Source organism: Halictus rubicundus, unplaced genomic scaffold (assembly GCF_050948215.1).
Source record: "Halictus rubicundus isolate RS-2024b unplaced genomic scaffold, iyHalRubi1_principal scaffold0295, whole genome shotgun sequence".
In the NCBI taxonomy this organism is placed as follows: domain Eukaryota; kingdom Metazoa; phylum Arthropoda; class Insecta; order Hymenoptera; family Halictidae; genus Halictus; species Halictus rubicundus.
The window spans coordinates 15,065-30,665 of record NW_027488836.1 but is presented as its reverse complement, the minus strand read 5'-3'; the positions used below and the strand labels follow the sequence as shown (position 1 = coordinate 30,665).

At 41.6% G+C, this 15,601-nt stretch overlaps 1 protein-coding gene and 1 long non-coding RNA gene across 2 annotated transcripts; one reads left to right on the top strand and one right to left on the bottom strand.

Annotated features, from left to right (window-relative positions):
* Positions 1–5,140: 5,140 nt before the first annotated feature.
* Positions 5,141–15,385, bottom strand: LOC143364148 (uncharacterized). Its single transcript, XR_013084002.1, has 3 exons — positions 15,257–15,385; positions 14,654–14,779; positions 5,141–5,226 (listed from the first exon to the last, which is right to left on the bottom strand). It is a non-coding gene; the product is annotated as an uncharacterized LOC143364148 (long non-coding RNA).
* LOC143364141 (uncharacterized) lies at positions 8,745–13,692 on the top strand. Its single transcript, XM_076804639.1, has 2 exons — positions 8,745–9,830; positions 13,412–13,692. The coding sequence occupies exons 1-2, from the start codon at positions 8,795–8,797 to the stop codon at positions 13,420–13,422; spliced, it is 1,047 nt and encodes a 348-aa protein (XP_076660754.1). The 5' UTR covers positions 8,745–8,794; the 3' UTR covers positions 13,423–13,692.
* Positions 15,386–15,601: the final 216 nt, after the last annotated feature.

The following is a 15,601-nucleotide window of genomic DNA, read 5'->3' as shown; positions in this document are numbered from 1 at the left end:
ATATTAAGGCATTTTTAACGTTATTACATTGAAACAAGTAAGTGTTTGACCTCAGAAATATGTTTTAAGAGAAAAATAAATTCTATTTCGTGCGATATATACCAGAATGTTCGCAACGTTTACAACATCGCCGGTTGGCCGAGCAGTCAAGGTGTCGGACTACGGAGCGTAAACGCTGGGTTCGAATCCCGTCGAGGGTAAAGTTTTTTTTTCCATACATCATCTTTATATTTTCAATTTTTTATTACATGGTTTATTCATGTGATTTTTAAAATATTTTTTTAATGTTTTTAAAAAATATTGAGGTAACATTTTTAACTAACTTTTATTTATATTACTCCGATTTGACTTCGAATTTAATGATATTATTCTCTTGGATTAGGCAATAAATTAATATTTATATTATTGTGTTCGTCCACGATTTCCGCCAGATATAGAAATTGCTTGCGAAAATTGGTAAGATTCCGTGAAAAGAATTTTTAAATCTACTTCTGTCATTTCCGGAAAATCCAGAGTATCTACCGAGGATACTGTTTGAAAAGGAGTCGTTTTGCAGTTCCAATTATGTCCAATTTTTGGAAAGGTTTCGTTGTCTACTTGTTTGTGTAGAAGCTGGTACTTTTGACCTTGTATACTATACATTGCCTCTACAACCCAATGAATTTTCGTGACTTTTCGGGAATAATTCGACACTTTCGTCGAAAGTTGAGAACGATTACCTTTTAAAGCAGGCATGAGAACTCTGAATCCAAGACCTGTTAAATGAGATGTAACATCTCGAAAACCTCTGTCGACAATACAAAAGTCTCCCCTCTTCATGATGGTTTTCAATCAAGTAACTATAAACGGAAATACATCCTCATGTACGTTACAATAAAGAGGAATGGCTAAGGCTTATTTGTACCTGATACCTCACTTTAAAAATAGTGGTAGTATGTAGCCCTTTTCTTTCAATTGGACAAAAACCAATACTTTGCTGCGTGTTATTTATTTAGAATTCTTCTCATTTCCTCCCTAATTTATGAAGACGCAAGGCTTAGAAACCAGATTAATGAATTTTAATATTAAGAATGTTAGAGAGGACCGTAATGAAGATCATATACAATTAGAGAATCGAGGAAGTGATAGATACTCTAAAACTATATTTACATATATTTTATTCAAAAATGTTTCTTAAATATTTTTAAAACATTAAAAAAATATTTTAAAAATCACATGAATAAACCATGTAATAAAAAATTGAAAATATAAAGATGATGTATGGAAAAAAAAACTTTACCCTCGACGGGATACGAACCCAGCGTTTACGCTCCGTAGTCCGACACCTTGACTGCTCGGCCAACCGGCGATGTTGTAAACGTTGCGAACATTCTGGTATATATCGCACGAAATAGAATTTATTTTTCTCTTAAAACATATTTCTGAGGTCAAACACTTACTTGTTTCAATGTAATAACGTTAAAAATGCCTTAATATATACTTGCGATAAAATCAACAAGTGTAACTTTCCTCCTAATAGCAGAAACGTCGAAAAAATTCGGTTTTTCTTGTCTGGACAAAAAGTGCCCACAAGAAAAAATCTAAAAAAAATTGAGGACACTGCCTGTTATGGTACTTTATTGGGACACTAAACAGCAAAATAGCATGTTTTCATATTTTTGAGAAATGTACATTTTTCCGATTTTTTTGAGGTTTTTCATTTTTTACGACCACAGTTTGCATCCAAAAAATCTGAAAAAATTCTCAAAAATCCGCTTTAGGGTCCAAAATATGTCACATTTTTTTCAGAATTTTGGGAATCATCAGAGTGCGGAAAATGCACGGAAAAGCTCAAAATCTAATTTACCCTGTAACTACCCTCACGAGCAAGATAGGGGGTTGAAATTTGGCTCAGAGGGGTTTTTCTTGGTCAGCTTTCGAATGGTTCATTAATTATTGAAAAACGTCTAAGGGCAGTTTTGACCATCTTATTCGGCTAGGCCCTTTGGTCCCAAAGAAAAGGAAGCGTTTGACGCGTTAAAAGAATGCCTAATACAGGCACCCATTCTGGGAATTTACTGTCCGCGTGACGAAACAGAATTACATTGCGATGCCAGTGCGATGGGTTTCGGTGCTATTCTGTTACAGAAGAAGGCCGACCAAAAGTTCCACCCGATTTTCTATTTCTCAAAGCGCACCACGGACACCGAATCCAAATACCATAGTTTCGAGCTAGAGACACTCGCTATAATCTACGCACTGCGCCGATTTCGCCCGTACCTATGCGGAGTGCCGTTCAAAGTAGTCACGGATTGTCAGGCGCTTAGCCTAACGCTTAAGAAAAAAGAAACAAACCCTAAAATCGCACGGTGGGCATTAGAATTACAAGACTACGATTACAAACTTGAACATAGAGCGGGTACAAGAATGAGACACGTCGATGCGTTAAGTAGGCAGGTTCTAGTACTGCAGGATAACACTTTAGACAGAAATTTAGCCTTATGCCAACAACAGGACGAGCAAATTCAGAAAATACGTCAGAAGTTAGAAAAATCGGAAGACAAACTTTTCGAAATGATAAATGGGTCGGTTTACCGCAAAATGGACGATCGCGCTTTGTTTTTTGTTCCGGCAACGTTAGAAGGCAGTATAATGCATCAATACCATAATGAGCTAGGGCATGTCGGACCAGAGAAAACAATAACAAGTATTATGAATAGCTACTGGTTCCCTAACATGAGGGAAAAAGTTATGAAGCATGTTAAGAATTGTTTAAAGTGCATAGCATTTTCACCGAAATCCGGACGGCAAGAGGGCATGTTACACGAAATACCGAAAGATAATAAACCGTTTTCTACACTGCACATTGATCACCTAGGACCTATGTCGAAGAAACAGTCTGTAAAGTACCGCTACATTCTCTTAGTAGTAGATGGCTTTACAAAATATACAAAAATATACCCCACAAAAAGTACGAGTACCGCCGAGGTAATTAAGTGCTTAAAACACCATTTCGCGACCTACAGTAGACCATTGCGCATTGTATCAGATAGAGGCAGCTGTTTTACCGCGCACGAGTTCGAACATTTCTTAAAAGATCACGATGTACAACACATTAAAATCGCAACCGCAATGCCGCAGGCAAATGGCCAAGCGGAAAGAATGAACCGTACTATCATCCCAATGATATCAAAATTAGTCGACGAACGTAACGCGCATTGGTACGAAGTACTCGAAGAAGTAGAGTTCGCCATAAATAATTCTGTCAACAAGTCGACCGGTGAAACTCCCAGCGTATTATTGTACGGAGTGCCCCAACGCGGAAAAGCGATCGACGCCGTCAGAAATATACTCGAGTCTTCCGGAGCTTTAAAAACTGAGCGAAATCTAAATAAGACACGTGAGAAGGCGGCTTTACGAATACACCAAAGTTTTAACGCCAATAAAAAGTTGTACGATAAAAAGCGTAAACCAGCCTTACAGTACCAAGTCGGGGATAAGGTAATGATAGCAAATTTTGTAAATTCCAGTGACTGCACCAAGCTGGTACCGAAATTTAAGGGGCCGTACGAGGTGGCACGCGTTTTGCGAAACGACCGATATATTGTCAAAGATATCGAGGGATTCCAGATCACCCAAGTACCGTATCAGGGGACGTGGGCTGCGTGCAATATGCGTCCCTGGCTATCCAGTTAAACATCCGTGCCAAAGATCCATCATTTTATACGATTATTGTAAGATTTATGCGTTACTAGTATTAGGTATATAGTATAAATAGCGCCGGTATTCATAAGTAGTTTAAGACGTATTAGTTTAATCGGGACGATTAAAAGGTCAGGATGGCCGAATTGTAGGGATACGCACGTGTGCGATCGGCAAAGCGCGGCGGCAACGTGCGACATTGTAGTTGCCGGCCAAAACAACCGACGATCTCGGCGGAACGCGGCGGCCGCCAAAGACGCCCTTTGGTGATCTGCCGACTTCGTCATATAATGTATGTGCGATCAAGTATAAAAGGACTGCATCGACCGAGAAGAATCAATCAAAATCTCGCCGTCGAACACGCGCCGTCGACATAAATAAAGTATACGCCCCTACAGTACCAACATGACGGTTGTCCTGCTCATTATGCACGAGTAGCAAGAGAAACGTTGGATTCTCGATATCCAAACCGATGGATTGGACGAGGCGGAACAGTTTCATGGCCGCACGTTCGCCTAGTTTACATTCACGGGATTTCTTTTTATGGGGTCTGCTAAAAGAGACCATGTACACGGATGCTCCAACAACAGTTGAAGATATGCGTCAGCGTATCATCACAGCATGTACGAATTTCAATTCGGATACACTTATCAGAGTTCAACATTCCTTCAGAGCTCGTTTACAACAATGTATCGACGCAGACGGCCATCATTTCGAACATTTATAAAATACAGGTATTCTGCTTTCATATTTTAGTTTTATACGTTTTTTCTGTCCTTGACCATGAATGACCTTGGACTAATTATAGTCACTGAATTCCTAATGAAAGAGACTATCATTGTAGGTGTTTAAAAAAGGGTGGTTCCATTTAAAAAAGTCAAGGTGACCTTGATATCTCCAAAAATATGACATAAAAACAAAATTTTTTTGCATCGTGTCAGCCCCATTGTACCATTCAACTTTGTCCTTACCATATTTTACGTATCTTTAGAAACAACAAAGATATTTGAGGTGCTAACGTTTGGTGACTCACCCTGTATATATAAGGTACTAAAACTCGAGGAACGTAAAGAATATATTTCGCAGAAGTTATAAGGGAATAGCAATCCCTAAGACCCGTAACCTATAAATTCCAAATTCAAGAAAACAAGATCTATTCAAATTAAAACATTGATAAAGAAATAATGAGAAAATACCTGCGAAATGACTTCTTAACGACTTCGAATACATTTTAACAATGTTATAACTCCGGAAACCACTACTATGGACCACCCGTTAAATATATTTAAAGACTTTAACTATGCAGTAAATTAGCGCGGAAAACGATCAACAGATAAGGAGAATACTCCAACTTATCTTCCTGCAAGACACGCAGATGAAGATCGGTTTACACCCTGACAACCAACAGGAAAAATGTAATGTTACTTACATTGAAGATCCATTCCACATCAGATGGAAACCGAGATGGTGACCGCGGAAACAGTCCGCGAGATAAGGAGTGAATCCGCACTGCATACGTTGGCGAGCCTCACCCACTTGAAAACACTGAAAATAAATAATAACATGTATTCAACGGCAGAAGGTAAAGTTTTCAAGCTACTACACGCTGTAAGGAAAATAAATTGTAGAGACAACCTGAGAATAAATGAAGAAAACGTTTGCGGTGCAATTAGAAATTGTCTCTACCTGTAATACTTCCACTTGTGAAGACTTCATTCAACGTTTATGAACTCAATAATTACATATATAGAAACAACTTATAGTGATCATGAAAAAATTACTTCTGTGAATTTGATTGCAAAGTGAAAAAACATTGACCACTTCGACTCGATAATTTCATAGGGTGGATAATAAAAATGCCCTTGTGGATTTTAAGAAAGAACCCTCCCCTGCCCTAAAGAACAAATTCGATCATTCAAAATAGGCAGAATTTTTCATCAAAATAGAGTTTTTTGTGAATATCTCGGAAAATAAAGAGACCGCCGCACAGTGCGGACAAATGGCCTGTTTTCGGGCACTTCTCGTAATTTGGTTATTACTGTTTATATTAATGTACACTAACGAGCAAAACTGAGTCTACACTATTTGAAGCAACATAACTTTTTAAAAATTAGATCAAATGACTTGAATTTTATTGAGAAGTTAGAAGGATTAGTTTATTAGACGAGGTGTAGGAAGGAATGGGAAGGGATGGAAAGGTTGCTGGAGAGGTTTCTGAGGTGGGTCCTAGGGGTAGAGAGGTACACACCCGGGAATATGGTGAGGGAAGAGCTGCAGAGGGAGTTGTTGAGAGGGAGGGCGGGGTTGAGGGCATAGCGGTACGAGAAGAAGTTGCGGGAGGGAAAAGGGGGGTAGCTAGCTAGGTTGTGCTGGGAGCAGGTATGAGGAAGGGCACAAGGGGTGGGGTGGCAGTAGGTGGGGTGAAGGAGAGACGGCGTTTTTGGGAAGAGAGGGGCTGGACACCGGAGAAGGCGGAGGAGATTATGCAGGAGAGGATAGAGGCAGTGAGTGAGGAGATAGTGAAAAGGCAAACGAAGAAGCAACAGGGGGAGAGATGGGAAAAGATAGGAAGAGCAAGGTACAACATGCAGTACTGGAGGGTGAAGGGAGAGGGGATACCAGGGTATCTGAAGAAAGGGTGGGCAGAGAGCAGTTGGCAAAGGGTGGCCAGGTACAGGTTGGGAAACGAGATGAGAGGTGGAAAGGATTGGTTGGAGAAGGAGAAGAAAGTATGTAGGGTCTGTGGCAGAGTTGGGCAAAATATTTATCTACATAAAAATTTCGAATAACGAATAAAAGATAAAAATATTTTTATTCGTTATTCGAAGGTTCGAATAAAAAAAGTATCTTTATCCGACGAGTATCGGATAAATACTTTTATCCGACGAGAATTTATCCGACGAATAAAGATAATTTTTTTTATTCGAAGCGGATTTATTCGAACTTCGAATAATTTTTTCATCTTTTATCTGTATCTTTTATTCGAAGGCTTCGAATAAATCTTCGAATAACTTTTGCCGAGCGCCGAGCATCAAAGACCCAGCGACGACAGACGACATACAATGTAAGCGGATGGAGAATCGCGCACGAATGAAAGTTTAAACTTTCAGATTTTTCAACATATCCTCATCAAATTGTGACGAGCGAATGGAGGGAATTTTCCTGATGAAAATGAGGTCAAATTCGAGTGTAATCGAACAAGTTTCACTGATACCTAATTTTACGATAAAAATTACAGTCTCATTAAAGACAGTCCAAATGATGTCGTGTTTGGACTCATTTCGATCGGAATAAGCTCTACAACTCGAAGGCTTCGAATAAATCTACGGATAAAAATGCTAAATACAGTCCAATTTGTACCGTGTTTAGTGTCATTTTAATCAGAAGAATGCCACGAATTAGTTGGCGCAAGACCCACAAAAAAATCATGAAAAACAATGAAGTTTTGCAATTGGATTGGTAGTTGTTTGACACCGATATCGCGCGCTCTGCGAGCTCGGAACTTCAAAGACCAGCGTCCGACCAACAGCCTACAATGTAAGCAGACGGAGAATCGTGCATTATTGGCAATTTATGCTTGTATGTTTTTAATCAGAACAATATTGTTAAGACGAACGAGTTGTAGAGCTTGTTCTGATCGAAATGAGTCCAAACACGACATCATTTGGACTGCCTTTAATGAGACTGTAATTTTTATCGTAACATTACGTATCAGTGAAACTTGTTCGATTACACTCGAATTTGACCTCATTTTCATCAGGAAAATCCCCTCCATTCGCTCGTCACAATTTGATGACGATATGTTGAAAAATCTAAAAGTTTAAACTTTCATTCGTGCGCGATTCTCCATCCGCTTACATTGTATGTCGTCTGTCGTCGCTGGGTCTTTGATGCTCGGCGCTCGGCAAAAGTTATTCGAAGATTTATTCGAAGCCTTCGAATAAAAGATACAGATAAAAGATGAAAAAATTATTCGAAGTTCGAATAAATCCGCTTCGAATAAAAAAAATTATCTTTATTCGTCGGATAAATTCTCGTCGGATAAAAGTATTTATCTGATACTCGTCGGATAAAGATACTTTTTTTATTCGAACCTTCGAATAAAGATAAAGTATCTTTTATTCGAATCGTTATTTAAATAATTTTTTATCTAAATAATGCCCAACTCTGGTCTGTGGGTGGGAGGAGGAAACGTGAGAGCATGTGTTGGAAATGTGTAAGGGAGGGTTGAGGGGAGTGGTTGGCAGGGGATGGTGGGGGAAGTATTAGGGGATGAAGGAGGAGAGGCATGGATGAGGAATGTGGACGAATGGAGGAAGAGCAGGAATGGAAGAGGTATGGGAGATGAAGTAAATGGAGAGAATGCATTGGAATGGAGTGAAAGAGAGAGCAGCCGGAAGAGGAGGTCCAGGAGGCGGGGGAAGGATGTGTGAGGTTTAAGGAGGGGGGAGAGCAGAGAAGCATGTGTGTGTGGGAGAGGGAAAAATAAGAACGCGGCGGACATTAGTGTAAGATCGTTCTCTCTCGCTATGGCGTGTTTTTAGGATACGTTTAATTAAGTTAGGGTAAGTTAGGATAAGTTTAAGGTTAAGATTAGGGTAAGAGCGAGCGAAAGCGGGAGATGTAATTAAAATTTTAACCCGAGGGGAATCAATAATTGATATATATATATATATGTCGGGGCGTGATGGCAGCGATGCACCCCGTCGGCAACAACGCGTAACGCCTATAGGACTTAGTTTAATTGTAAAATAACGATTTACCGTACCCTGATAATTGCCCTGCGAAGGGGCAATAAAACAGTCCCTGCGTACCTGCGCTACCCCTCTTCGCGCGCGGGGCAAAGGGAGATGCGAGACAGGGTACCTGGAATGATGGGCTGGGACCCTGTTGAACGTGACCACGGGCGACAGAATAGTTTCCGGGACGGTAGAGCGAAGACTAGCTTTGAGGAAAGCGACTTCTCGAGAGTAAAAGAACAGAAAGACGTACGCGAACATTCTGTGCGGCCCGTGTGCTCGTTGACGTGTCTCTCGTTGCGCTACGCGATCCGGCATCGCGTGTACGTGTAGAGTCCATACGACGTTCGCGTAAGCGCGAAAGGAGCGAAACGATGGAGAACGACGACGGACAATCTCCGACGGGTCCGAGGACGGAAGAGTCCGCCCAGCCTCCGACATCAGAAGTGGGATTCTCGCGGGAAAACTCAGCTCCGCGAGTCTCCTCGCCCGAGAACGATGGAACAAATTGGAAGCTAATGTTCGAGATGCTATTAGGACGGATGCAAGGTCCAATAGTGAATCAACCAACACACGCCACCACCCGGATATTCCTGCCAGAGTTCGACCCGGATAAGGAGGACTACAGTGCGAAAGCTTGGTGTAGAACGGTGGATGTGTGTCTCGCAGAGCGACCGATACAGGGCAGCGAATTGGTCATGGCTCTAAGCAGGGCATTGAAAGGTGGCGCGTCCGCGTGGATGTCGCAAGTGAATTACGCTGGCATGAACTGGAGTGAGTTCAGAAAAATGTTTCTAGCCCAATATGATACGTTCGAAACCCCTGTGGGTGCAATGATGAGGATCAACGGGGGAAAACCAAGAGAAGGCGAGTCTATGCCTTCATACTCAAACCGTGTGCTGGCCTCATTTACTAATTTATACGCATCGATGTCGACGGAACAAATCGCAATAGCATCAACATTGGCACATTGCGTGCAGATAGATCCTCGACTGCAGCGCGTTGCGTTCACAACAAATATCGATACGCGGGCTTCATTACAAAAGGAGCTGATGGCCTTCGGGTTCCGTAAACGGCCAGTTACCACCGATGGAAGAGAACCGAAGTCAACGGACAGCAAGAAGCCGAAAAGTGTTGTTACGTGTTTTACATGCGGCAAGGAAGGACATAAAGCCACGGACTGTCATCGACGCCAAGGAGCTACCAGGTTGCCGGGACCCAAGCCTGGCACGAGCGGAAGCAACCGGGGACCACCGAAAAAGCCGGTTACCTGCTTCAAGTGCGGAGAGGACGGCCATATTGCTCCACAGTGCAAGAAGGAGGATGGAAGACCACATCCGAGGATACCCATGGAACGGCAGATCAACTTGTGCAGTATCGCCCCGGTAACAGCGGAACTAGCGGAATCGGGTGAGGTCTACGAATTTTGTTTTGATACGGGTGCGGAATGCTCTCTGATAAAAGAGTCGGTGGGAAATAAATTTTCCGGTAAGCGATCTAGAAATCTGACAAGGTTAATTGGTCTTGGCAACGCTAACGTGATGAGTAACTTACAGATCCTGTCCCGAGTGGTAATACACGATCACCGCGTTGAAATTCTCTTTCATGTCGTGCCGGACGAACATTTGAGTTATAGTATTTTGATTGGACGCGATTTGATAACGCAAGGGTTTTCTGTTGAAATTTCGGCGAATAGCTTCAGTCTAAGACGGGATAAGATAATAAAAATTTGCGAAGTTGGCAAAAAGATCGATAACTTTAATAGTGTTGACACAGATGTAGTTGGTCCCCATAGAGAAGAACTAATCGATCTGTTAAAAGGATTTTCTGAATCGTTTGTCCTCGGTACACCTACGGGTAGGATAAGTTCGGGAGAGTTACAAATAAAATTAATAGACCCTAATCGTACTGTTCAACGACGACCATATAGACTTAGCCCTGATGAGAAGCAAACTGTAAAGGACAAAATCAACGAACTCTTGTCTGCCGGGATAATTAGACCTAGTTGTTCCCCGTTTGCCAGTCCCGTAATCCTCGTTAACAAAAAGGACGGTTCTGACCGTTTATGCGTTGATTACCGGGAACTAAATAGTAACACAGTCCCCGATAGGTACCCCTTACCGCTCATAAACGACCAAATCCAGCGACTAAGCGACGCACAATACTTTACGACACTAGACATGGCGTCGGGTTTCCATCAAATCCCTGTCCATAAAGACTCGATAGAAAAGACTGCATTTGTTACTCCAGATGGTCAATACGAGTATTTGTCCATGCCATTCGGGCTTCGTAATGCTCCTTCGGTATTTCAGAGGGCCATAAACCAAGCCCTTTCTGGACTCGTAAACACATTTGTAGTTTGTTACCTGGACGACGTTATGATTCCGGCCAACTCTATACAAGAGTCCTTAGAGAGGCTACAAATAGTACTAGAAAAATTAAAGTCAGCGGGATTCTCACTCAATTTGAATAAATGTGCGTTTCTAAAATCACGTGTAGATTATTTGGGCTTTGAAGTGACCGCGGGGGAAATCAGGCCAAACCCGCGGAAAGTAAAAGCATTAACCGAATCTTCTCCTCCATCAACGGTGACTCAGCTTAGGCAATTCATAGGCCTTGCTTCCTATTTCAGACAGTTTATACCTAAGTTTTCTCAGATCACTTCCCCACTATACAAATTGACTACGGGAAAAGGAAAGATAGAATGGAAACAGCAACACGAAAAGATCCGACAAGACATTATTGCAAATTTAATAAACGAACCCACACTAATGCTATTCAATCCGTCATACCCAATCGAATTACATACTGACGCCAGCTCGGATGGTTACGGTGCTGTCCTAATACAAAAAGTAGATAGTAAATCTCACGCGGTCGCGTATTATAGTAAGACAACCACTGACGCCGAATCGCGATATCACTCATACGAGTTGGAGACGTTAGCGGTAGTCAATGCCATAAAACATTTCCGCCATTTCTTGCAAGGAAGACAATTCCTAGTCGTCACTGATTGCAACTCGCTTAAAGCCTCGCGTACAAAAATGGACCTTACCCCGCGAGTACACAGATGGTGGGCATTCCTACAGGCATACGATTTTGACATTGTATACCGAGAAGGAAAACGCATGAGCCACGCGGATTTCTTCTCGCGAAACCCTTTACCGATCAAAGACAGTCATAAACGGATTGAACAGAAACGGGTTAATTTGGCCGAGATATCGGAGAACTGGTTACAAACTGAGCAACTACGAGATGATGAACTGAACAAGATCATTTCCCAATTGGAAAACAATGAAATGGATCCTGATACCGCCAAAACATATTCGTTGAAATCAGGAGTTTTGCATAGAAAAATACAACGTAAAAATCGCAGTCAACAATTACCCATAGTCCCCGTACATTTTCGATGGTCCGTAATTAATAATGTTCACGAGTCTATTATGCATCTTGGTTGGAACAAAACCTTAGAGAAGGCCTATCAACATTACTGGTTTCCTAACATGTCGAAGTACATTCGTAAATTTGTCGAAAATTGTATCACGTGCAAATTATCAAAGTCTCACTCAGGTAAAGCGCAAGCCGAGCTGCATCCTATCCCAAAGGTAAGCGTACCGTGGCATACGATTCATGTTGACGCTACGGGAAAACTTAGCGGCAAAAATAACATAAAAGAATACGTGTTTGTGTTCGTCGACGCGTTCACCAAATTTGTAATTTTACGACATTCCATAAACATAGACGCGGCCAGTGCCATCACAGCACTGAATTACTGCGTGAATTTATTTGGGGCCCCCTCCAGAATTATTGCCGATCAGGGTAGATGTTTCGCAAACAGCAATTTTCGTGAATTCTGCAAGACCCATAATATTGACCTGCATCTAATCGCTACAGGTACGTGTCGTGCCAATGGTCAGGTAGAAAGAACAATGAGTACGCTTAGAAATATGCTTACCGCGGTAGAACTAAATAATAGCAAGTCCTGGCAAGAGTCCCTTGAAAATGTCCAACTAGCGTTAAATTGTACAGCGAATCGTACCACTAAGCATAGCCCTTTGGAATTGCTGATAGGCAAAGTTGCCAGACCAATATCATTGTCAGTTGCTAATGATAACGGCGAAGAACTCGACCTTTCGGACATCAGAGAACAAGCGACCCAAGCGATCGACCAAAACGCCGCGTACGACAAAACACGATTCGATAGTAACAAAGCAAAAATTGTTAGATTTTCGGTCGGAAATTACGTTCTTATAGAAAATCACGAACGAAATCAAACGAAATTAGATGCTAAATTTCGCGGTCCGTATAAGATAATAGAAGTTTTGCCCAACGACAGATATCGTTTGAAGCCTGTAAGTGGCAATAGAGTACTTAAATATGCTCACGAGCGACTGAGATTGATGCCTGATAGTTCTGTTCCCATAGAGTTTGATATCCGTAGTAATTGGAGCGACACCGAATTAACAGAATGTGCCAGTGTCGGGGATGACAACAGTGAGGAAAGAAACACGTGAAAATCCATGCGTCGTGCTTATTAGTCGTAAGCCATTATTCCCAAACCCAGTTTAGCTGGTAAAGGAGGCGGGGCGATGTAACGGCAGACGATGGATGTATTGGGTCATGTTGATGACTGCGAAATGTGTGACCACGTGATTGGTCAGGAGTCGTATGAGTCGACTGAAAAAGGTGTGACCACGTGGTTGGTCGGGTGCCACATGGGTGGCTTTGTTCTGTTGTGTCCAGTAGTGGACTAAAAGTTCATGTTGTTGTCTTGAGCTCACGGTGTGTCAGAACCGCTTGGCCGAACTGTTTATTCCGTGGCACCGAATTATCTGAATATGTTTTTATCCAGAATTGGTTATGATTGCCCGCATGACATCGAACGCGTGTATAGTGCTTCGACATAGAGTACATGGCAAACATGGCATTCAGAGCTCAATCGATATTTTGTCAGAATGGACGAACGGGAAACATAGATGGTATTTCTTTTCCAGACGATGTATAAAGTCGTTGCAATTCCACACGAGGACGTGTGACAGTCAGGAGGGCCGTGTCGGGGCGTGATGGCAGCGATGCACCCCGTCGGCAACAACGCGTAACGCCTATAGGACTTAGTTTAATTGTAAAATAACGATTTACCGTACCCTGATAATTGCCCTGCGAAGGGGCAATAAAACAGTCCCTGCGTACCTGCGCTACCCCTCTTCGCGCGCGGGGCAAAGGGAGATGCGAGACAGGGTACCTGGAATGATGGGCTGGGACCCTGTTGAACGTGACCACGGGCGACAGAATAGTTTCCGGGACGGTAGAGCGAAGACTAGCTTTGAGGAAAGCGACTTCTCGAGAGTAAAAGAACAGAAAGACGTACGCGAACATTCTGTGCGGCCCGTGTGCTCGTTGACGTGCCTCTCGTTGCGCTACGCGATCCGGCATCGCGTGTACGTGTAGAGTACATACGACGTTCGCGTAAGCGCGAAAGGAGCGAAACGATGGAGAACGACGACGGACAATCTCCGACGGGTCCGAGGACGGAAGAGTCCGCCCAGCCTCCGACATATATATATTAGACGAAGTGTAAAAAATTTTTTTCTTAAATTTGAATTGGTCGGAATCGCAAAAGAAATAGTAAAAGTTGGTTTTTCAGCTTTTTTATCTGAGCCTGTATTGAAAATTTAAAGAATGTATTTGATTCGCTGGAATAAATTATATCCATGCTGAAAATTTCACAGATATTGGTTAATTCGTTTACGAGTTATAAACGATTAAAAGTGCGATTTTAAGTCGAAAATCGTGAAAAACGGCAATTTTCCACTTTTAAGCGTTTATAACTCGTAAACGAATAAACCAATATCGGTAAAATTTTCAGCATGGATGTAATTTATTCAAACGAATCAAACACATTTTTTAAATTTTCAATACAGGCTCAGATAAAAAAGCTAGAAAAACCAACTTTTACTATTTCTTTTGCGATTCCGACCAATTCAAACTTTTTTCAAAAATTTTTTACACCTCGTCTAATAAACTAAACCTTTTATGTTGCTTCAAATAGTGTAGACTCAGTTTTGCTCATTAGTGTATGTATATATAACGCTAAAACTCAAGGAACATAAAGAATATATTTCGCAGAAGTTATAAGGGAATAGCAATCTCTAAGACCCATATCCTATAAATTCCAAATTCAAGGTAACAAGATCTATTCAAATTAAAACATTAATAAAGAAATAATGAGAAAATACCTGTGAAATTTCTTCTTAACTGTTGAAAACAAAACACGAGGCCCTGGGGTGACCGAGGGACCAGTCAGTGAGGTGAACAGCGAACCCACATTGCATCCAATAGCCAGCCTCACACACTTGAAAACACTGAAAATAAATAATAACATGTATTCAACGGCATAAGGTAAAGTTTTCAAGCTACTACACGCGGTAAGGAAAATAAATTATAGGGACAACCTGAGAATAAATGAAGGGATCGTTTGCGGTGCGATTAGAAATTGTCTCTACCTGAAATACTTCGACTTGTGCACTTCATTTAATGTTTATAAACTCAATGAATACATATATAGAAACAACTTATAGTGATCATGAATAAATAACTTCTGTGAATATGATTGCAAAGTGAAAAAACATTGACCACTTCGACTCGATAATTTCATACCTCGCTTCACGTAATAATGTATATATATATAAGGCGCTAAAACTCAAGGAACTTAAAGAATATATTTCACAGAAGTCATAAGAAAATACCAATCCCTACGACCCATATCCCATAAATTCCAAGTTCAAGAAAACAAAATCTATTCAAATTAAAACATTGATAAAGAAATAATGAGGAAATACCTGCAAAATTACTTCTTAAGGTCGATGCACATCTCACCGGCCCGGCCGGCCGGCTCAAAATTATAACCCTGGTTTTGGCCCTAGCGTTTACTGGCGGCAACCGTGTCAGGCTTTGGAACCGAATTTCTTCTCTGGCCTCTCGACCCTTTCCAGATGGCCTTTCGAGAGCGCGTTGACAGTTCCCTGCTGTGCGTGGCACAAAAAAAAATGTTTTTAGGGGCTCCACAGCTCCTTAGGTAATCTATCCGTACCTCTCCTTTAAAACACCATGGAAATAGGAAACGTTCCTGGCACTTACAATTAGTGAAACAGCATCGCACATCCTTATACAGGGTGATCCACACA